At 39.1% G+C, this 23,855-nt stretch overlaps 3 protein-coding genes across 9 annotated transcripts in view; all 3 read left to right on the plus strand.

Annotated features, from left to right (window-relative positions):
* Positions 1 to 10,234, plus strand: part of LOC111222922 (inter-alpha-trypsin inhibitor heavy chain H3-like) — a 17,156-nt gene extending 6,922 nt beyond the window's left edge. For 4 of the 6 annotated variants that reach the window (XM_022746832.1, XM_022746835.1, XM_022746833.1 and 1 more), the window contains 7 exons: positions 6,852 to 6,950; positions 7,353 to 7,397; positions 7,716 to 7,823; positions 8,000 to 8,168; positions 9,446 to 9,594; positions 9,817 to 9,901; positions 9,995 to 10,234. In XM_022746832.1, coding sequence (XP_022602553.1) covers positions 6,852 to 6,950; positions 7,353 to 7,397; positions 7,716 to 7,823; positions 8,000 to 8,168; positions 9,446 to 9,594; positions 9,817 to 9,901; positions 9,995 to 10,109 — 770 coding nt within the window. In that variant the 3' untranslated portion in view covers positions 10,110 to 10,234. The remainder of the gene's footprint in view (positions 1 to 6,851; positions 6,951 to 7,352; positions 7,398 to 7,715; positions 7,824 to 7,999; positions 8,169 to 9,445; positions 9,595 to 9,816; positions 9,902 to 9,994) is intronic. The other 2 variants (XM_022746834.1, XM_022746837.1) reach the window with 2 other exon arrangements.
* A 1,286-nt stretch (positions 10,235 to 11,520) lies between these two features.
* LOC111222947 (interleukin-17 receptor C-like) lies at positions 11,521 to 17,704 on the plus strand. 2 transcript variants are annotated; one of them, XM_022746884.1, is made up of 15 exons: positions 11,521 to 11,600; positions 11,907 to 12,212; positions 12,538 to 12,772; positions 13,356 to 13,459; positions 13,570 to 13,684; positions 13,792 to 13,833; positions 13,948 to 14,066; positions 14,567 to 14,623; positions 14,721 to 14,775; positions 14,875 to 15,092; positions 15,459 to 15,512; positions 15,609 to 15,660; positions 15,778 to 15,873; positions 16,203 to 16,241; positions 16,337 to 17,704. In XM_022746884.1, exons 2-15 carry the CDS (start codon positions 12,105 to 12,107, stop codon positions 17,020 to 17,022), a joined length of 1,980 nt encoding a protein of 659 aa, XP_022602605.1. In that variant the 5' UTR covers positions 11,521 to 11,600; positions 11,907 to 12,104; the 3' UTR covers positions 17,023 to 17,704. The 2 variants fall into 2 exon arrangements, with proteins under 2 accessions (XP_022602605.1, XP_022602606.1); XM_022746885.1 differs by lacking the exon at positions 14,567 to 14,623.
* Positions 17,697 to 21,288, plus strand: LOC111222948 (cysteine-rich with EGF-like domain protein 1). The gene is made up of 6 exons (XM_022746886.1): positions 17,697 to 18,657; positions 19,530 to 19,701; positions 19,830 to 19,913; positions 20,232 to 20,327; positions 20,459 to 20,599; positions 20,692 to 21,288. Exons 2-6 carry the CDS (start codon positions 19,530 to 19,532, stop codon positions 20,910 to 20,912), a joined length of 714 nt encoding a protein of 237 aa, XP_022602607.1. The 5' UTR covers positions 17,697 to 18,657; the 3' UTR covers positions 20,913 to 21,288.
* Positions 21,289 to 23,855: the final 2,567 nt, after the last annotated feature.

Genomic DNA, 23,855 nt, shown 5'->3' on the forward strand with positions numbered 1-23,855 from the left:
CCCAAAAAAGAGAGAGATCACACACCACAAATAGTAATCACTAGTGTACAGTGGTGCAAATCAATTGTGATATCAAAATGAAAAAAATGAGAATGGGGTGTTTTGTGGTTAGACCAATGAGAGATTTCTTTGATCCTTCCACCTAATACTGGTGTTTTTCACTTCAATCTGATCTTCTGTGTCAGTCCTAGTTGTCAGCCAGTGATACATGGTATGTTTTGTTCTTTTTTTTTTTTTTTTTATATTGTGAAATGTGCCTCCACATAATTTGCTCAGGATGACTGGGACTCTACAGCTTTCAATCAAACATCACATGTGACGCGCGCATCGTTATTCTACTATGTGCATCAACAAAGTCAGTGTGATCAATGGTGCGTATGAGATATCAAAGGAATCGTTCCTTGGTCGGGTTCCCAAGAAGCCTTCATTAGTAAATTCAGGAAATGTATGTGAAGCAAAGTGAACCTGTGGAACTAATTATAATGAGAATTTTCAACATTAATGAGATTGAACATAAGAAAAATAAAGAATATGCAAATAAGTCATGGGGCAAGTCAGGAGTATGTTTATAAAACAAGGTCTTTTTTCTTTGGTCCTTTCTTCAGGTTTATAGAGTGGACAGGATTGTATGATGGCATTTGTGAAAGCTAAGGAAGCAAAGCTCAGCAGCAGTAGGCCGGAAGAGGCTGTGTCCGTGGCCAAAGTGCTGGCTTGTCAAGGTACAACATGGATATAATAGAATGAATTTTCCATTCATTAAGTAAGGTTTTTGGTGATTGTTATGAATTTTGGTAAAACACATTCATGTGTCCTTGGGATAAGGAACAAAATAAAGTAAAAAAAAAAAAAAAAAAAAAAAAAATCTTCAATCAATTTATTTTTGTTTTTTCTCAACTTTTGGTTTTTTCTTGCAAATACTTTATATCTTCAGGTTTTCTCTAAAATCCTTCATCAATGCAACAATCTCAGAAGAAAAAAAATCACTGTTTGTTTGAATTAATTATAATTCACACCCACACTAAGTTCATAACCTGTGATGAGGGGCAACAAAAGACATTGTTTCTTATTTAAATATAAGGGAAGTATGTTTATAGGTCTGTGGTTGGCAGTTTGGGGAAACCCTGGAGGAATTTAAGAACCTCCGTGACTGTTCGCTGGCTCACAAGAAGGTGACTTTTGTAACTCACATATGAGGAACTACTGAAAGCAGGCTCATTGGCAAATACGAGCTGCAAATCCAGCGCTCGCTCCCATGCAACCAGTCAAAGACTTCAAGGTAGTGTCTTTCCTGTTTGGTATACTACTCTCCTGTTCATCCAGGAAAAAATATAAAGAAATAATGCATGTGGTAAAACATCTTTCCATGGCCCCAGCTTCTATAACTACTGCGTTTATATTATGCCAGGTTGATGTGTACATTCAACGACAAAGCTTGGCATCAAGTTTCATTGAGGTTAAAGGAGGGACTAAGCACCAAAGCTCTGGCTAATGCCATCACCAAAACACATATGACAAACAGTACAAGCATGCAATGACACATGATTCTGAATTGCATTTAACTTGAAATGATATCTTATTCTGCCCATATTTAAGCTTGTTTGACTCATGATGTTGTTAACCCTAACCCTAAACCATAATAACAATGTTACATACCACTATTGCTCAATCCTTGTGACAGTGTTCCTCCATTCCATATTAATATACAGTATTCTACATGCAACATTTGCAACAGCAATTTCTATTAGATGGCAAAACTGCATTTTTCTTCTACCAGCAGTTTATCAAACACCAATGCAGTGTCAATATGGATGAATCTAATCAAATTTGATGAAATAGAGACTAGTTCTTTTTCACCAATGAAACCCATTTGTTGTTCTTCCTGTTTCCAGGCCGTGGGTGCATTCTTACCCACAGAGGACCAACAGAAAACGTGCGACAGCTGGTGGAAAATGCAGGGTATGAATGGAGATCTGGTTATTGTTTATGATGTCAACAGGGATGCCTCACTGGGAGACATCAAAGGTACAGCACGAGTTCACTTCCTGGAAGACTATGGACTTTGATATTTTATTAATGTGCACAATAAATAATCAGTAAAAGCTAAAACAATAATGATTAAAATACTGTAGCCTACTTTCTTAAGTTGATATTTTAATCTTCACCTGTCTCTTTCTCCTAATCAACTTTCTTCTTACTCCCCTCAAGACCAGTGTGGCTACTTTGTTCATCACTTTGCTCCATCTAGTCTTCCCCGCATACCGAAGAATGTTGTCTTCGTTATTGATCAAGTGGCTCCATGCAGGCAGAAAAATACAACAGGTACAGTGTGAGGAAGCGTTTTAGTTTTTTATTTACTGTATGTTACTTTTACAGTCAACTTTATTTAGTACACAATAATTAGAACAAACATGAAACAAACATTATTAAATGGTATCTTACTTGATAAAAGTTTCTAATGCATAAATATCTTTTTTCCTCAGACCAGAAAGCATTGATCCATATCTTGAATGACCTGGCAAGAGGATGACTACTTTGGCCTCATCACTTTTGATTGCTCAGTTTCTCACTGGAGAAGCAGAACTTGTTCAGGCCAGCAAGAAAAACCTGAATAGTGCAAGAAATTTGCACAGGGTATTACAGATAGAGGAGGTGAGGTTTTTACAATGATATATTTTATTTTGGAGTGTAGAATCATTTGACCAGCAGAGAATGTTCGAAAAAGGAATTCAAACATTTTTTCTCATCTCATTTTAGCCCACAGACAATTAACGAAGCAGTGTTGGAAGGAATAGCGAGGATGCTGAATGCGCATCCCAGAGAAGGCTCAGCAGATGATCCTCATACTTCTCATTGATGGAGACCAACCTCACGGTAATGATAAAACACACATGCGTAAAACTTAAAGAAATAAACATATGGTCCCTAACAGCACAGTCCATTTTTAAATGACCTGTCATTGATTTGACTACAGTATTTTTCTCAGTTCCTGTCTCCTGTCAGCTGACTAAAACCAACCTGTGCAGGAACTTTGAAGATCTGGACATTTCATTTTAAATGACACAAACACTATTTACAATTAAGTCCGTGTACACACTCTAACACACTTTCACTTATCACAGGAGAGTTTGTTTGATTGTACTGTGTCAGGGAATTTGAGTTCGACTTGCCTATTTAACCAACGTGTCTTGTGTTCTTTGCAGGGGTGGACGAATCTTGAAACAAATACAGATAGGCCAATTGCAGAAAGGCTCAGGCTCATACGCTGACTGTCTTGGTTTTGGCTTTGATGTCAATTTTGACTTCCTGAAGACAATGTCACTGCAGAACAACGGTGTGGCACGACGGATTTATGAGGACTCTGATGCAGATTTACAGCTGAAGGTGTTTTTGAATTGCCTTCCTTCACATGATAGATACTCTGCTCATCATGTTTAATCTTGCGACTTTATCACAGACAAAACTGAGCATAGTTGACTGTGGAGAGATGAAGCATTCCTATGGGTCGCCTCACTGTGTGTCAACAGGGTTTCTATAAAGAGGTGGCCACTCCTTTGTTGACGGACGTGACCAATGATCTATATGGGTGGGACCAATCTAACCCAGACTAATTTCAGCCAGTATTACAACGGCTCTGAGATCGTGGTGGCCGGTCAGACTCACTGACAATGACATCGAAACCTTCAGCCCACACAAGTTCTGGCCATTTCAGTAAGGTCAATCCACACTGCCACATCAGCTGTAATATTCTCAAAGGGTTATGAATGTCCCCAGTGTATACTTAACAATTATTTGGACTATAATGACAGGGGACTAGAAAGGTGACATTTTCCTGAGTCAAACTCACTGTGGAGTCCACTGAAACAGTATCTGACGGCCTTCATCCAGAGGGGTTTGGGCCTATCAACGTGAAACAGCTTCTGGGAGAAAGAGTGAGTGTAAATGTCGACCACCTTTTCTCTTTGTTCTTGTTTGAATCAGGTATTTATTTATTCATATTCTATATAATCAATGATTTATTGAGTCTATGAAATTTAAAAAAATATTGGAAGGCCCATCTCAGTTTCCACCTGACGGTGACATCTTAAAATTGCTGAAAAGTAATGATGTTGATATCATGTTTTGTCTATGACTTAAATGTTTAATAATTATCAATTATCAATGTAGAAATGTGATTTATGATTCAAGTCAGTCTCTTGGCCATTTCCCAGGGCTCATACAGAAATAACAAAAGCAAGGTTTCCTCATTTCTAGCTGATGATTTTTCTCTGAAAATTTAAACAAGCAATGTTTGAATATGCACAAAAGTGGGAGATGGCCAGATGGCTGCAAAATTTGTTTCAAAAGAAAACAATTTCCTCCACCTTACTGGTCACGTCAGCTATGACATTTAAAACATAGTGTACACGACTCGTGACAACAGGCTGAAGTTATCTGAACCTGAGAAGGAGCAGGTGAGGAAAGGGCTTGGAGCTGTCGCTGAAGTACGGCTTTTGTGCCCCCGCTCACATCCATGGTGGTCACCAAGCCTCCGGGGAGAACACAGACGTGCTTCATAAACCCAAGGAAGGGGAACCGCTGCAAACGAGATATGTTCAAGGGCGTGGTCAAGCCCCTCCAGGAATGTTCCAGTTGGGGGCAGCTTCAGGATGAGTGAGCAACTACAATGTGAACAAAACAATACAATTCAAATCAATAGTATTTCAGCTTCTTCTTTTTCTCTTTATTTCAGAGGAGACATGTTTGCATTAATTTGGTATCAGGCGGTGTAATTACAATGCGGAAATACAGTTATTGAATTTAAATGGAATTATAGATTCCCTGTATCTGTTTTGTGGTATTGATAAATCAAAATTTCAAGTGGTTGGATGTGGAACTGAACTGAAGAAATTTGAGCATGAAATACAGTCAATGAACAAGAATTAAGTGATTAACCAATTGATTATTTTGTTTTCATGTTGTATCTTAAATTCATGTTGTTTTCTTTTTCTTTTTAGGGGACCAAAATCTGAGAATTGCTTATGATTCTGGCTTCACTCCAGGTATGACATTAGACATAACATACATATACACTGAATCTGATAAAACTACATTACATCTATTTTATTGTATGTAAAATAAAAACCCTGGTCAGGTTAGAGAATGGAGTTGCCTGTCATCCGCCGTCACCTCTGCAGAGGCCTAGTAATAGGTCAAAGCTTTTGGCCCATTTAACTGTGTATTGATAATAATAACATCACCTCTAGAAGAAGTAACATGAAGCCAAGCCATGTGTGCTCGCAACCTGCAGATGAAGGCCAGGACCTCGGCAAGTATGAGGCACAGTTATAAAACTTTGCAAGGACATTGGAGAGATCATGATGGGAAGTTATATGAGCAATGTGAGGAAGCCTTACGACAGTTATATGTTTCTTTAGGGATCATTCAGCAAGAGTTGTAAGTGGTACTGCTTGAATAAGCGCGTGCTCTGGCTAATACCACAGGTCATTCAGTCCTTGTAAATTAGCAAAGTCTTGGTGAGGTTTGGTCTCTGACATGACAGACCTCTGCTTTGAAATGGATGTAGTTCTGTTTTCATCGCACTCTTGGTCCGCTTGGGTTGGGAGGTATGAAGAAGCATTGCAGGTTCTTGTTAACCTGTGATGGGACTGACAAATGAAAGTGGGACTGGTGGAGTTGTTTGCCTTAGCCTGCAGACAAAGCTCTCTCTTTTCTACCTTCCAGCCTCCCCTATACACAATGTAAGAATTGTGATGTAGATAAAAATTTGTCTCGCCCCTGTCGGTCACACTGAGGGTGTCTGGAAAAAGCGCTCAGAGTAGGACTACTTCTGTTTGTGTTGAAAAGGAAAATAGTTTTAGAAATAATTTTGAAGGTAGTTGTCTCATGAATACAAAATCTCACAGTTTTTTTCTCGAGGAAAATTTCTTATCAAGTAATACTACCAAGACCTGCAGTAATTTTAAATGTGTAATATTCAAAGTTTATAGAGACGTTTCTAAATATTACTAGTTATATTGTAGCTGTAACTAAAATGTAACATACAAAAATGTAAATGATTATGAGATGAAAAATGTACATATGCAGGATAATAACAGATGTTTAATAATTAGATTTGACTGTTTTATTTTCCAGTTTTCAGTAAAAGGAGAAGCGGGCGCCCTCTTCATGGCTCACTGCACACACAGCCATATAAAACAACTTTGCAGGTTAACTTCTTATTTCTGGGCCAATTCTGGACTGACAATACTTCAAATTTTGTAATTATGGCACCACCACCTATGTTCAACTAACAAGCATGGAGGCAGTGCATACTTCCACCAAGGCTGGACAATCCCTGTAAAATTGATCCCTCCAATGATAAATCAATCAATAAAAGGTGCAAAGATCATATAGCCAAATAGGAAAATGCCTAATAAGGCAAAAAAAAAAATTCCCCCCCCCCCCCCCCAAAAAAAAAAAAAAAGAAAAGTTATTTCAGGGTATGTCTTCAGAGTATGGACACTAAAAGCGTTTTCCAAAAGATTTCCACAGGTGGAAAAAATATTAAAAAAAATATGTTCCTTCACAGAATGTATTTTAATACAGGAACCAACAGATTATTAAAAATGAAAATACATTTATGTAAAAACTACAGTACATCAAAAAATACATTATGACATTTTTGTGAGTATTTAAATCAATATTAGATTAAGCCTTTATACAATTTTGTATTTAGTGGTTTGTTGTAAAGATGCAGTTAGCTGTCAGAATATAGATGTCAATTAATGCAATTTCCTCTTCAATTAATACAATATCCTCTAATGATTTGTAATATAGATGTATATAACTGGCTTTGTGTACATTTTTTACAGAAAATGATCATCTAGTGGCCTTTCAAGACGCTTTGGATTTTGATGTAGCGGATTATTCATATATATTGCCCACCATTGTGGCACCGGCAGCAGCCACTGGTAGAGTAATGCATTGATTTAATTCATTGTATAGTTTATGTAAAATCTATCTGTTTCTGTTCCCTCACATAGTTAACTCAGTTAGAGTTCAATAGTTTCTTAGTTAAGACAATAGAAACGAATACACAACAAAACTGAGTACACTCCTGGTCAATATCACTATAATATTACATAATAACAAATCCTGTCCATTTTATATAATTTTATTTGTTTTTATCCAAAGCCCAAGAAGAATGAAGCCAATTAATTTGAAAAAAACTAATTTTTTTCCTAATTAAGCTATAATCAAAAGATCCATATTAAAGAGCCAACAGCAACAAAATTCAGTCCATCGTTCGTTAGAGAGATTCCATTCTTTTATTTTAATATTTTTGCATGTCCGCCTTTACTTACTACTGACAGATCCTATCTTCCTGGATCCTCCTTTATTCTCTGTGCCTATAGATGGTAAGTTCATTTGGGTTCCTCCAATCTTGTGAGTCTGAGAGTGTAGTAGTAGATGTATTTAATTCTCTAGTGCCACAGACATGATTTTACCTTGGAAATGTAAATCTCAAATGATGACACACTGTTTGATGCCTGTGCCACAATAGACGTACATATCTACTGATCACCACCAAAGTCCAGATTTGGATAGAATACTCATTATCAAACATGTTGTAATGCATCTTTATTTTGGTTAAATTGCAACTGAGTGCAAAAGCAGTTTATTTTCAGGACATGTGTTTCCATCTGCTCCGTGACTGTGTTTCTGCGTATCTCTAGTTCCTCTATCCCACAGGTTTTTACTAAAAACTGAGAATCAGTCTCTTCCACTATGCTTTGATGTCACTGGAAATATCCGCCTAAAGCTACTTCACTATCCCAACAGGGGTCAGTAATGTTCCTCTTTGTGCCGTCACTATTTTCCTTCACATTGATGATATATACCTTTCGCTCTCCATGTGTAATAGAAAATTGTTGTCTTTTTGTCTCATAATCTTTGTGTCAGTTTCAATCCATATTTACCGCCTAGTTTGAAGTGTGCATTTGTTCTTCTTTTGTACCAGAGCTGTCTGTGAACGGTGAGCTTGACTCAGTAGCAAATGGAGGCTTCACAAAAATCGTCATCCACTTCAAAGCTGACCAGTATGTTGAGGTTTACACCAATGAAGTGACTATACAAGATGGACAGACACTGACGCACCACACTGGAGAGGATCTCATCACAGTTGGAAGGTGACTTTGAACTGTAATGGTCAGGAATTCCACCATGATGATGCTCAGTGTTGTGTACAGGTGTGTGGCCTGAGGTCACGTCAGAGCGACTCTAGTTTAACAGTTCAGGAAACGCACTTATTGACTTCCTAGCTGAGATTTACATGAAAGGAGTGAGTCCACTCTCATGTCCATACACAAAGATGAAACATACCACCAGCAGCCATCTAACTTAGTTTATATCTCTGTGGTCCACCAAGAAACATTACAACGTCACAGCCAGGTAGGCTGTCTGTTTCCTCCTGTTTCTAGTCTTTACACTAAGCTAAGCTAAGCAGCTGCAAGCTGTAGCTTCATATTTACTGTACAGACATGAGTGGTGGTATCAGACTTCTCATCTAAGTCTCAGCACGAAAACCAATAAGCATATTTCCTTAAAAGTTGAACTTTTACTTTAAATCAATTGTCCCTCTGGTTTGACATCAGGCTAAATGAAAATGAAACACTGAAATGTCCAATTAAGGCACAGAAATATTCCAGTTTAATTCATGTTTTATCAAAAGGAGCTGTTCAAAAGGGCAGGGCAGTGCCAGACACTGACAATACACATGATGTTGAATTCCTCATTAATTCGCAAGTTCTTAACAACTGCAAACTGCTTTTTATAACTGAAGCACACTCCCACAGCTGATTTCAATTATTCTAGATGATAAGAGCTCTCGTCAGTAATGTATTGGAGTGTGAAGACTGTTTGATTGACACCTTCTTAGCTCTGCTGACACTTTATCATTCTTACTGATGCATCTTGTGAACTCACGTACGCCCTGCATAGCTTAGCACCTCTTCAGCCAAGACACACTCACCAAGCGCTTTATTAGGAACACCTCACAAATACTGAATGCGGCCTCCCTTTGCTCTTTGCTTTATTTGTTATCTATCTCTCATCAACAAGGTGTTTCCTTCCACAGAACTGCTGCTCACTGAATTATTGTCTTTTTTGCACCATTCTGAGTAGAAACTCCCGAGACCCTTGCATGTGAAAATCCAAGGAGATCAGCAGTTTCAGAAACACTCACATTAACAGAAGCGCCCAACCTGCATCAGCACAATTTCATGCGTTGCACTGCTGCCCCATGATTGGCTGATTGGATAATTGCATGGATAAGCAGATGTACAGGTGTTTCTAATAATGAGCTTGGGGAGTGAAAGTGAAGTTGTGAAATGACCTGTGTGGGTGTGCAGGGATTTAAAAAAAAAAAAGTCCAACAAAAATGAAAACAAGGTGAATATTTTTCTAGCGTGACAGTGATTAAGAGGAACAAGGAAGTAGATGTGGCAGCCGGAGACATCCGCATTGTTATCTTAGTTCATGAGAAGGACGGTGAAAAATTCCTGTGGCCGGTTTTAAGACAGAAGCCATCTGACAACAACATTGAAGGAATTTTAGGTGAGTGTGTGTGTTCGTATGTTCGTCTGTGCACAGCATGGAAAACTGTTGCATTTGCTTTTATGATTTAATATCAGGTCAACAATATATTGAATCAATATTTACATCCAGTTTGGTGGTTGATAAAGAAATAATTTATTAATAAAGAGGAATATTTTTGAACTGTGTCTCTTAAAGTGATTCATAAGTCATTTCTTTATCATTTGTCCTTTGTGTGTTCAGTTCTAAAGCCAGCAGTTTATGAGGAGGTGCAGCAAACTCCCTTATCAAAACTCAAGATCAAAGACCAGGAGATTGACGTCACCAGGTACTATTAGTTGGTATTATAAAGAGCTATTGAGAGTGCTATAATTATCATTACCCTGATAGACAAAGATTAATTTGTGTTTTTCCTGTGTAGATCCAGCACTGTTGACTACAGTATTGTCTCTCCCACAACACTGGACTGCTGGCTCATGTCTGCTGAGTCTGCCCTGCAGAGAGCCCTGGATGATTTCATCGTTGCACAGCTTTAACTGGGAACCACATTGAATCACTTGAAAAGATTTAATTCCGAATAAAAATAAGACAAATCCTAATTCATCATGGGAAAAGACTTTCAAGCTGTTACTAATATAAACAAATAAAAAGCATCCCAGATCTTTGGTTGTCTTGAACTTAATTAAGTAATATGTATGTAGTGGATTTGTCAGATGGTGTCATGGTTTCATTTTGTAAAGAATAATACTTCCAAACTTAAGAATTTCATTCTAAAAAAATGATGGATTTAAAACCTTGGTTCTACAGCACAACAGTACGACAACAACTTATCTTCCAAAGTGGCTTGAATGCAGAGTTGTCAAATCCGGTCATCGATTCGACAGCTTTATTATTCACATAAAATTATAAGGTTAAAATCAACGGAATTAAAGTAAACTTAATTAACCATGCTGAGTAACAGCAACCCGTGGTCAAGCACTACATCATTGCTACAGGCTTTGTAAGAACCTAGTTAGCAGCAGAGTTGACCGTAAGGATCAATTCTACAGTCTCTTGCTAAAATAACCTTCTGATAAGCATCCAAATACTTTATAAATGAAGAATGCATCAAGATTAACCAGTAACCAGTGTATAAACATGTATAAAATGGAAAAGTTCAGGGTCAGTGTACACTGTTTGTTTTGAGTCTGGTTTGAACACATTTCCCAGGAGTGATAGGCAGATAGGGCTTTTGTATTTAGTTCACCATTATGTGGTCAAACCAGTCGAGCTGCTATACATGAGCCATGTGTGGTTGTATTTCATCTGGGATTGTTCTCCCTCGAGTGCATTACTAGTGCAGATGGAAGTGAGTGGATTCTTTTGAGCAGAAGTGATAAACTTGTTTGCCATGGCACAGTTTACTGGGAACCACAAAGGAAGGAATCCATGCCAAATCCATGTAACAGGACAAGCAACATATAACACATAGCTGCTAAGGAGCCAGCTGTAAAGTGCCATCACTGTTTAAAAAGCAGGCCTGTTTATAAAACTGCTTTAATCCACTGTGCAAAGGTGGAGTCTTGTTTTGATGAAAAAGTATTTGTGAACTTTGATCCATCAAGGTTGTGCTGGTTACACAGTAATGAGGGAGTTTTAATGGTGGCCTTTAATATGATAAGGGACTGCGCCGAGACTAAATCAGAGATAGACGAATGGAAAGAGAGAGAGAGAGAGAGAGAGAGAGAGAGAGAGAGAGAGAGAGAGTGAGGGAGAGACTGAGGGAGAGGGAGAAAGAGAGAGAGAGGGAGGGAGGGAGAACGAGAGAGAGGGAGGGAGAAAGAGAGAGAGAGGGAGGGAGGGAGAACGAGAGAGAGGGAGGGAGAAAGAGAGAGAGAGAGAGAGAGAGAGAGGGAGGGAGGGAGGGGCATCTCTTGAGTCAGGTCACTGATATGTTCTCATGACTCACACACTTCCAGACTGTTTTGACAAGGTGTGGAGCTGAGTATCCTGTGGAGAGGAAACATTTCAAGAGCGTCCTAAACACAGTAAGTAACCTAGATGATATTCCAATGGGGGTAATTTAATACAATTTCTAATGTTACGTTAATTATACACATTTATCTCATAGCACTGTTTGCTTGCGTCATGCCTGAAGGTGTGTCAAGAAGGGGCTTTTCAGTTCCCAGTCATTACTTCTGCTAAGGGATTTGTGAACTTGACACCTCAAGTCAGTCTTATACCAGAAAACTATTGGAGATAGTTTGCTTTAAGTTTTATTCACAGCAAAGAAAGAGCTGTCAAAGAAAACCTACTCCGGAAGTCATTTACAGTAAGTCTCTTTTTCCCCCCAGGCAATAAACAAAGGTCACTGATCGCCATACAAGTGTGCGGTTTCTTCCAGGATATCATCATTACATTTATCTCTAACCGAAAGTCATGATGGGGAGAAAGACTCTGGACTTGTTAAACATTTTCACGTTGCTCTTGGAGAGAAATACGTGCAGACAGCGGCTGTAGGACTCAAACCTTTCTGAGTGACCCGAGACAACATGTTTCTACCTGGATGGTTCATTTGGTGGGTTTCACTGACCATACCCATGTCAGCCTGTGGTTTGGAGGTTTCTGGACATGACAGCGATGAAGTCATTTGCTCACAGGTACTGTAGTGCACACTGCTTGGATACACTGAAGCAGACATTTCCTGTGCTGCAGTACAGATTACACTTTTAATTTCCTTTCAATATGGACATACACTGCTCTGACATTTTAATTTCCCTTCTCACTGATTTAGTGTTTTATTCTCAAACAGTTAATTAAAAGCAGGCAAAGGGTTTTATAGCCACCTACCATCTGCTCACAATATAGGGCTGTTGTATGTACATTAATCCCCAATATCGGCCTCTGAACAGCAAATTTTTGCCCTCCAGACTGATTGAGTAAAATGTAAAACAGTTTTCCCTGTCAAATGTTGCTTCTTTTAAGGGTCTCTCTGAGTGCACCATGAAGGATGAGATACCCTTTCTGCTGGAGAATGATGCTGTGGATGTTTTAAACCTAATGGCGTATTTCAAGCTCTGCTCACAGAGCAGTGAGTCTTGTACATTATGTCTGGTGATAGACATGGAGCTCCACATCCATCCTGATAACGACATGGAGGATGAAGACCACTCTGGGCTTGATGGGGAGGATTACAGTGAGGTGATGAGGGATCCAAAAGGTATAAACTAAGACTACATGCAGCCCACTGTCATGTCATTACTTGCTATTAAATGACCGTACTAACGGTTTTGTATGTTTGAATCCATTATCCAATCCACTGATTGGTCTTTGTGTTACTGTGAACCATCTCCCAAAGTCTACCACAGGTTTTTTAAGTGATTTCCTGCCGTCAAGACGGCTATTGAATTCCTTTTATTTCAGTAATTTGTGAAAATCAATTTGCAGAGACTTTCAAATTGCTTGTAAAAGGCAACCCATCACAGTGAAGAATTACTCTACTCTTCTTCTCTACTGTTTGTCAAAGTTATAAACGACAATGTAGTTAATGTAGTTACGAGCAGAAAGTCTTTTGGACACCATCCAAGCTCTGACAGTGAGCTGTAAAAAAGTAGTGTTGTGGGATGTTGAGAAATCGTTACTGGAAGAATGAATGAGCACAAACATGGAAGTTGATTGGAAAAGGATCATGTAAAAGGAATGTGAAGAGTGGGTGTAGAAGTGAATTTTAAGTACGTTTCTGACAGGTAAAATTAACTTTTCTGTGGCTCTCATCTCTGACATGTTTCTCTGTGTTACAATAGCCTCTGTGACAGTGTGTTACAACACACCGTCTACCATACCCACATGCAAGAAGGTGGAGTTCATGGTTAATGACGCAGCTCTTACGCAACAAAACCAGGCAAAGGTACGGTAGAGTACTGGAATAAGCTCTGTGTTGTCAGTGGAGATACAGTGTATCACTTCCACCCACCTTGTCTTATAAACTCTGTGTGTATGTGTGTGTGACTTCTGTAGGTGTCCATGGTGATTACTGAGCCATCTGGGGTTTCCTTCAGCACTAAAGTGTTTGTTTATCCTCATGAATTACTACATCTAAAACAAGAAGTTATCGCTCCTTCTCTACATAAAGGTAAAGTTTGGTCTTTCAGAGGTTTAACTTCAAATCACCTATTGGACTTATAAGTGTCTGCTACAAATATGGTAACAGTGCGTGACACATACTGTATGTGTCCTCAGTGTGTTCCCAGGAACTGAAGAAATGTGTGAATCAGTGTCGTGGTAAGAAAAAAAAAAAAATCCTCCACATAACACATTTATTGGTTTTCCTTGTGACGTTTTGCATTTGTATTCGTCTTTCAGCAATAAACCAGTTATTCTTCTTCTCTTTTTCAGTGCCTGATATCAATATTTCAATTCACGAAGATATGAAATACGTGGAGCTGCTGTTCGATGGCAACAATAACAGCGTCCCCTCTGTGTGCGTCCAGTATGAGCAGAACGGGACATGTCAGGTCAGTGTTGTTGGTGCCTAAATCTGGTGGCTGTTACAGTTTGTCATTTGTTTGGTGCAGAGGTGGAAGAAGAGCTCAGATCCTTTACTCGAGTAAAAGAAACAAAACCACAATGTAAAAATACTCAGTTATTAGTGAAATTTTACTTCTGTGTTAGTACAGATATTATCAACTAAATGTGGTAAATGTGCTCATTGCAGAATGGCTCTTTTCAGAATACTACATTATTATATCATCGTTATTATTATTTATGCATCACTAGACGGGATTTATTTATTGTAGCTTGTGGAGGTGGAGCTGATTTTTACACTGTTGGGTAGTTTAAGGTCATATTTCAACATTTTGGGAAATACGCTTTAATCTATTGCAGTTCCTCGTATTTTATAAGATAATCAGGGTGTCACTGTGTATAAAATCCATATTTCTAAAGTAACAAATAACTGCAGCTGTTAGATAAATGATGTAAAAAATAGATTTCTCTCTGAAATATGACTTTATAGAGTTGGAACAAGAAGAAAATCCCACTCTATTCTGTGACCCACTGCATGTGTTTCCAGGTACAGTCACTTACGCATCATGATTGGTTATATCAAACAAACCAACAGAGCTGTGTCCTGCACAGATTTAAATGACTGTCGTGTTTGGGGTTTTTAGGCATGGTATGATCAGAACTACGTGCGCGCTCGAAGATGCCCCTTCAGAAACAAGGGTGAGAAGATTTATAGTCTCTTCTTCAGTTTCACTGGACAGGGTGAACGATGGGTAGTTAACCATTGGTATGCTGCTGTTTCCTGTATGTCTACTCCAGATCTATCCCACAGGAACGTGTGGGAGAACGTGTCAGTGTCTGTAAGCCATGGTCACTCCAACCACTACGGCTCGATGCTGCTGTGGAACATATCTGCCCCCTGCAGGCTGGAGGGTGAGGTGTGGCCCTGTCACAAAGAGAACAGCTGCAAGGAGATGAAGGGCCTCAGAGAACAGCTGGCAAATGACAGCTGGAGACAAAATAGCAAAGGACTCTGGGTATGGAAACCATAGTGAGCCTTGTACCCTTCATTTTAACCTCTTTCCCACTTTTATTTCCACTTGAGTGCTTTAAGTTTGGAAAAATCATCATATTCCACACTATCTAGTATCACATATATACTCTGTCTCAGCTTGTTTCAACACTTAATTGAAGCTCTATGATGTATACACTGAGCAAAACATCCATGTTTTTATGGCTGTACCATTGAATAAAATATTCCAGATGCCTTGTGCAAAATTTTATATACGTTTCACATAGTTGGATTCACTATAATTTAAAACGAATTTCTGGTGGTGTGAGGACTGTGTGGCTGCACAGAATGTTTAGGAAACTAATAAGGGTTACAACTGTGTTCTCCTCAGGAGAAAACAGGGGCGTTTGAAGACATAAACCTTCAGCTCTCACCATGTGTTATGGTAAAGTATTCTCAACAGTCAGACAAAGAGTCATAGGGTATAAATTCCTGAAGCTGAATAACTGAATAACTCAGTCATGTTTATTCATTTGTGCAGGTGAAAGTAAAAGGAATGGGACGTGAGCTGGGTCCGTTCTGCTTTAATAACAGTAAGTCTGACACACTTTATTGATATAGAAACTGATACTGGTTGGGAGATGATTTACTGTATTCAGCTAATGTACAGTACCTGATATAAATTGGGTTCTGTTTTGTGGTCCTTGCAGCTGACAGGTGGCGCTGGAGTCTCCTGGTTGTCGGTGTTGTGCTGCTGGTTTTCTTGGCTGTGCTCTTATTTTATTTACATCACGAATTTGTCAAGAGTAAGTTTTTTTTTTTTTTTTTTTGGATCACGTGTGCTAAATATGTAAGAATACCAAGGAAAAAAACTGCAGTACATGAAGCAGACAGAGCAGTATTTAATTTCTCTGCTCTGGAATTGGTAACTAACTCACAATAAAAAAATGTGTCGTCCAACTTGAATGGTATTTCCTCAGGGGCTTACCACAAAGGCTCCTTTCATTCCCCTCAAAGACCAAATCTTGTTTACTAGTTGTGGGAATTGTTCATAAAGTATGCATTGTTATGTGCATTTTACCCACACATATGTGCTGTACATGTATATTTACTCTTAAGTTTCTAACTTTTCTAGAATGGGTGTGGAGCTGGCATCATGGCGGATTTGTGAAGAGTAAGTTTTTTTTTTCTACATTTCCTAAAAAACACATTAAGTCATGGTGGAACAAGCCAACTCTCTGACATTCATGTTGTTTTCCCTGTTCAAAGTCAGCAGAAAGGGTCACGTGGTGCTGTTGAGCCCCCCAGATTTGGATGATGGTCTTTCAGATTCAGTTTGTCGACTCGGCTCTCTGCTCTGCAACAAAGGCTTCAATGTATCTGTGGACCAGTGGAGCAGGAAGGAGCAATGCACTCTGGGGCCTCTGCTGTGGCTGCACTCAAAGCTACTGGAGCTGGACAGCCAGGGGAACCGAGTTGTGGTCGTTTTGAACCGCGAAGCCATAGAGAGAACGGAGGAATGGATGCATCAGTACGAGGAGGTTATCAAGACAAAGGGGGAAGACAAGGGTCTCCCTCAGATATGTTCCCCTTACTCTGACCTGTTCACAGCCTCCCTGTGCATCATTCATGCGGACAAGCAGCTGGGCAGGGCTGGAGAACGTTTTCTTCTGGTAAAATTTGACTCTCATCCGAGCAGTGACAGGAATCTACCAGAGCTTCTTCAGGGGCTGCCTCTGTTCCAGCTTCCCTTTCAGACTCAGGCACTCCTAACTGAGCTAACTGTGGGACACACTGGGACATCAGGTGGAAAGACATGGACATGGTGGAAATGGGGCGGCTCATATGGATGGAGTTCAAAGACTAAAGAGGGACAAAACCAGCAGAGGGCATCACTATATAAATACCTTGGAGTTGAGAAAAACTTGGAGACAAAACCCTTAAAGCACCCATGAAGGACAAGTTCATCCAAGTCATGGATGAACTAAAGATCTGACATTCTTTGGCAACAACCTATGTTGTGGTTGTTGTCAACAAATCCCATTAAAAGACCCAAATCAACAGTGGATGATTCTACCTCTCAGTACTTTCAAGGCCTGATGTGTCCACATACAGTGGCAAGAAAAAATATATGAACCCTTAGGAAGGACCTGGTTTTATGCATTGATTGGTCAGAAAGTGTGATGTAATCTTCCTCCATCCTGTGTCTTTAATGAAACCAGTCATTAAACATTCATAGTGCTGGTGGAAACTCTGGACCATTATTTCTACAGAATTGCTTCAGCTCAGCCGTCTTCTGTCTGGTGTCAACATTTCTCTTTAGGTCATTCCACAGCGGCTCTGACTGGCTTAAGGTCTGGACTCTGACCAGCAGCCACAGAACTGTTGTCTCCATTAATAGACAGTTTGTCTAACGGTGGACTGAGGAATATTTTTACTCTTTGACATGACTTTGTAACCCGTTCCAGCTTTATGCAAATCAACAATTCGTGTTCGTAAGTTTTCTAAGAAGTCTTTTTTTACAAGTCAAAGTAGCTGTAACCCACACCACCTCCAATCTCCAATTAGCTTTTGTTTATGCCATTAGCCGAAGGGTTCACATACTTATTCCAGCCTACACTGTGAATGTTTGGTGTTTTCAGTTTGGGCATGAACAATACAATGATTTAGATGTTATTAATTAAAAATGATTGTGTGTGTTCATACTTGAAACTTTGATGAAGATTTGACCATATTATATTAATTTATACAGGAACAGAGGTGATTTCAAAGGGCTTACACTTACTTTTTCTTGCCACTGTAAGATTTGAATGAATTTCCTATGACATCTGGGCACTGGGCAGTTTTTAGCAAACGTTATGCAAGCAGGAGTAAGTAGTGCATCTGTTTAGATCTGTTCTAAGCTGAGGATTTGATGCATTTGTGAGTATTAAGTGCAGTAGGATGTGTATGATGGCCTCACAACAAGCTGCAGTGCCCATGTTTTGTGTACTGGAGGAACATGTCACATGTCAGTGTAACAATGTGGCTCACTGGTGTCTTTTAAGTTGTTTTTGGACAACAATGGAGCTGTATGGCACGGAGGAATAAGCTACACCAGTCATTAAGTTATAATTATCAATTCATTGTTTGTTTTGGCTTTTTTCCCACTGAATCTGGTGATTATATTAAAAATATAAAATATAACAAGACATATCCTTTAAGATGTAAAATGTTTAACCTAAAATCCCTCAGACTAAATATGTCCATGTAGGCCTACTGTAGGTCTGTGCACACTTGTCTATAAATAAATGTGCTTATTTCTGTGCGTGGCAGATCCCGACTTGTGATTGGTCAGCTTTAAAATGTGCGGGGCGGTGGATCTGATTGGTGCAACCCAGTCTCAGTTTACGCTCACAGAGAAGCGCTTGTTACATACTGCGTTACATTCTGGCGTGGCGGTGCTATGAGGCTGATACGTGCCCCGCTCGTTCGGGATGTTTGGGTCGCAGTCTGTCACATAGGCGACTCTCTGGTGAGCTGAAACAAGCTTGCGTCATGCGGTGGTTGAAACTTTACTACTCCAGAGTCAAGCGACGCACTTGAAAGAGGTAAATAAAACCATCTCTAGATTTTGTTTTAAGGTCGACGTTAATGTTTGTTGACTGCTCCATTGTCAGATTTAGATTGATTTGTTGTAAATGTAGAAATATAATAACAGTAAATAAAGTTAAACGACGAATACCACAAGAGATTAACAGGGTGCATTTTAGGAGCAATAATTACATTAGTTTGTCATTAGGAATAAAGGGCCACGTGAGATAATAGTTTGCCAGAAAGTGGCACATATTCAGCAGTTTATAAGCCGAGATCTGTGCATCTGTTGGAGAAACTTACTGTAACTTACTGAAACTTAATGTTTCAGTTTATCAAACCTGTTATGAGTTTCTAATTTGTATGCCTCACACGTGTGGAAGAAGTCCTGGGACTTAGAACAAAAGTATTATTAGAAAAAAATTGGAAAAAAAATGAAATACACATGATGGAAAAGGGACGGTTTCATAGGCCTAGTACCAATATGCATGTAATAAGCATGTTTTTTGGTTGCAGCTCGTTGAAGTGCTGCTAATTTTAATTAATACATGTTTATAATTCTCACTGTAGAAGTAACTGTAAATGTTGGTAAATGTAGTGAAGTAAAAAAAAATACATATTTACATTTTAAATTTAGTGAAATAGTATTAAGTGGAAGGAAGGAAGTGGAAATTGTACCTGGGTACTTGACAGTCATACATTATCTCAAGGGTGATGGGATATAAGCTAAACTGTATTTTGTCTCAAACATGGAGCTTGTTTTATCCCTTCTATACCTATTTTGACAGCAGTCTGTTCTTAGCTATTATGCTCACAACTTGCAAGCATCATTTAACAGACCTGGATGTGATATTTTGGAGGAAATAAACAACTTTATCTTCTGGAGCAGATGGGAGTAAGGATGCTTCATGGGAACCTGCTGCAGGCTGCTTGGCTGTGTTGTCTGTTGGCGGTTCAGGTGCACAGCTGTCCTGGTACCTGCAGTAAGTGTTCAGGCCCAGAGAGTGACCAGTGTGAGGAATGCAGAGCAGGATGGACACTCCATAACAACAGCTGTGTAGGTACTGTATGCAGAGCTTTGTGTATGAGTCTTGAAATCCCTATATACTGTATATTGATATGACATAAGACAAGGAGAATTATCATTGGATTACATATATATGTTTTGAATATATGTTTTGTTTTATAGACATTGATGAGTGTGGCACTGAGCTGGGCAACTGTCCTTCCAGCAGTTACTGCTTCAATACTGAGGGGTCCTTCGAGTGCAGAGGTCAGTGGGTCAGGGTCTGAGAAGCACCGTATGTTTTCATGTCTTCAGACGGTTTGTTTTGTCCAAAACCCACAGAGAACTGCAGAAAATCTTTAGATTCATGAGGCTGGAGAAAAAGAAATGGCTTAAACAGTATTTCAAAAAGTTAATAAAATTGTTTTCCAGTGTCACTGTGGGACCAGTTGTACCACTTTTCAAGATACAGTACAACTGTGTTTATGTACACGTCTTACAGCTTTTAAAAGAGTGTTTAAAACTTGCTGATAACACAACACAGTCTGTAAATGAAGATATTACATGATCACTCTCTTTCCTCAGCCTGTGACTCGGCCTGTGTGGGCTGTATGGGTAGCGGACCAGCACGCTGCAGGAAATGTGCCTCTGGGTACAGACTGACAGGGTCCAAGTGTTTGGGTAATTACAAATTAGAGATCATTTTTAGTATTATTTCATTAGCATGTATCAATCCTGTGTTTCTGAGGAACAGCAGTAATCTACAAGTCTCTGATGAGATTATATCACGTGCCTCTCGTTCTTTTGCTCAGACATAGATGAATGTAGTGACAGGGTCCTCGCCTGCCAAGGCCTGGATGAGATTTGCACCAACACAGACGGCTCTTTCCGCTGTGACTGTGCTAAAGGATTCATCCGCAAGGACAGTGTTTGTGTGAAGAAGCAGCTGCCCAGTGAGTCTCAACATACACACAGAAGGATGTTTACACCCACACCTAACACCTAACCTCACTGCAACCACTCACACATCCATTTCCTCCTGTAGGTTCTGAGGAGAAAGGTCTGTTTGAGGATATCCAAGATGATGAGGTGGAGGTGCTGCAGCAGATGTTCTTTGGGGTGGTGATTTGTGCTCTGGCCACACTGGCTGCTAAGGGAGATTTGGTCTACATGTCTGTATTCATGGGAGCAGTGGCAGCCATGGCAGGGTACTGGCTCTCTGACAGGGGAGACCGTTTGTTACAGGGCTTCTTAAAGGGACGTTAAAGTCCAAAACTGTTGCAAAAAGGACTTAAACATTTCATATGGTAGACGGACAAATGCTTATGCCACTGTTCAAGCAGGTTAATCATGTGCATTCACTTGTACTATGGACAATATAAGTTATTGACATGAAAATATTTTATGCTGTGAAAGATGTTCATTACTGTCACACTTCTCTTTCTGTTAGAGAAATAATCATCATTGAACAACGACAGAAACACCATGAAAACTTTGACAAAAATGTCAAATAGAACCTTGTAATTCCAAGGGGACATTGTTCCTGAGTTAACGCGTTGCATAATGCCTACAAGTGTTTCTGCAGAACATTATGATGTCACAGTGAAGTTGATCTTTGACCATTTGGGCATAAAATATCATCACATCTTATCCTACTAGACATTTGTGTTATTTGTGTCATGATTAGTGTATGAATTCTTGAGTTATGGCCAAAAATGTGTTTTGTGAGGTCACAGTGACCTTTGACCTTTGACCACCAAATTGTAATCAGTTCATCCTTCAGGCCAAAAGTGAATGTTTGTGCCAAATTTGAAGAAACTCCCTCAAGACGTAACTGAGACATTGTGTTCATGAGAATGGGATGGACAGACAAAGACGGACTACCTGAAAACATCTGGCCACAGCTGTCAGCTAAGGCATAAAAAGAAGTTTTCACTGACTGTCCAGCTGTTACATTTTCCTGTACTGAGCTGGAAATGAGCCATGATTGTTGATGACGATGATTGTTTTTTTTAACACCTGACATTTGTAGTAGCCAAAATACAGTGTTGCCAGGTCAGGCTTTAATGATGAAGAATTTACAGCATGAATTTAAATGTAGCTGTACAGGTATGTGTTCATAAAGCATGTAGTATAATATTTAACTCTCGTACTATGTTAACCACAATGTATTTATACTAAAGCTGTAACATGATGAGATTTCGAATGTTAAAACCCCTTTTCTCCATGTGTGAATTTATATATATAAACGCTGAAATAAATACTGTTAACACTCTTCATACTCAGGATTATTCTTGTTGTGCAGGCAGCCGCTGCTAATGACGTTATTAATGCAGGATAACTCGGCATCTGTCTTCATTACAGAATATTAAAAGAACTTTCTGATAATTTTTCTACAAAACTTGTGAAAATAGACAAAACGGTATCAATTATATGCACGCTGAAGTTTCAGTAATAGATGAATGTATCGTTATTGGTGTAAGTTTCCAAATTAGCTGAATTATTTTGTATTCTAATCACGTAGTACGTTTTCTGCCAAGCATAGGCAGTTCCTAGTGGAGTACTCTACTACAGTAAAAAAAAAAAAAAAAATATGAATAAGAAATTGAAACTAAACTTCACTTGCCAATGTGCCTGTTTGCATTTTACATCAGCATCACACCATGTTTGTGTTAGTATTAGAAAACTATGAAGATTAAACTGTTTTTAACTTTGCGAAGAAAATCGCAAACAGAGACAGAAAGAAAGTCACCTTTATTTGATGGATATAAACAAGCTGGCCAACACTCAATAGTAATATTCTGATACAGCACATACAATAGCAAACTGGGGCACTGAGGACAGCCTCCTAGGTTTAAAAAACAGAAAACATTACAGAGTATCCATGCTTCATTCAAAACACTTGCTCAATCTCGCTTTTTTTCTCTAGGGACTTCCTCTGATAAAGTTTTTTTTTTAAATAGATTTTTCTCTTGTGCATTCATTACACACACAGTCACACACACACATACTGACACACAGACTACCCCGGAAAACAATAAATGCAGTTGTACACATATACGCACGCACGCACACAAACACACACACACACACACACACACACCCACACGCACACACACTCTCACACACACACTCATGTCTCTCTTTTCTGAATACATTTACACCAGCAACCCCGAAAACATGCTGCACTCTCACAAAACTGCACAGGCTGTCTACTAAGAGGACACAGTAAGTGAGACACACATCACTCTCAAACACAACATCACACCGTCACAATGCACGATGCAGATGCAATTAATGTATGAGGAATGATGCTTCATGGGAGATTAGCTCACGTTCACACAAGTAATCATTCAGCATGCTGGACACTCACATTTAACTTGTTCCTAGGTCTTTACTGTACAGCTCAAAACATTTACTTATACAAATAGTACAGTCTCAAACTGGCATATTCAATAAATAAAGCTAACTTAAATACAAAAATGAATAATAAAAAAGTAAACACAATATTTGTTTTATCAAACAAAAATGTTTCTGGCATTGGTCACAGTGATTTGTTTAATCCAAAGTTTTTAGCGACATACAATAAAAGAAAAACAACCTGTATACAACAATAAAGTGAAAATGTATGTTAGGCTTTTCATACTTTTTTTTTTGGAAGGCCTTTTGAAAATTACTGGTGAATCTACAGGCCTTTCAACTCAAGTCCCTCTACACGGCTGCTTCTAGGCACAGATGCAGACTTGACTTCTTGACTCCACCTCACACTGAGTGTGATGTCAGTCATTCACAACCAGGATTAGTCTATAGTCTAAGCCCAGGAAACCAGCCCCAGCCTCTAAGCCTCGCGCCTCCTAAACCTTTTTGACACAACAGTTGAGAAATCGCTCTGCATAGAGAACAGGAGATTATCCTTACATCATCACTTTCAGTTGGCACATTATGTAAAAATCAGCATGCATGGGCACAGTTGAAATGTTCCATGTTGTCTACCATGTAAATCATATATGCTATTTCATGGTAGGAGAACCCCCTACTTCAAGTATTCAGTAGATAAGGACCTGAAAATGGAGGATTCGTACTCCGCCCCCCTGATGGTGAAGTGAGAGGATTTTCGCTCCTCTGTCTGTTTGCATTGTCGTCCCTTTATTTTTATTTTTTTAATCTAAATCAGGACCTTTCTCTTAACATTTGTAAACACAAACACCA

Source organism: Seriola dumerili, unplaced genomic scaffold, assembly GCF_002260705.1.
Source record: "Seriola dumerili isolate Sdu_G_001 unplaced genomic scaffold, Sdu_1.0 BDQW01000109.1, whole genome shotgun sequence".
Lineage (NCBI taxonomy): Eukaryota > Metazoa > Chordata > Actinopteri > Carangiformes > Carangidae > Seriola > Seriola dumerili.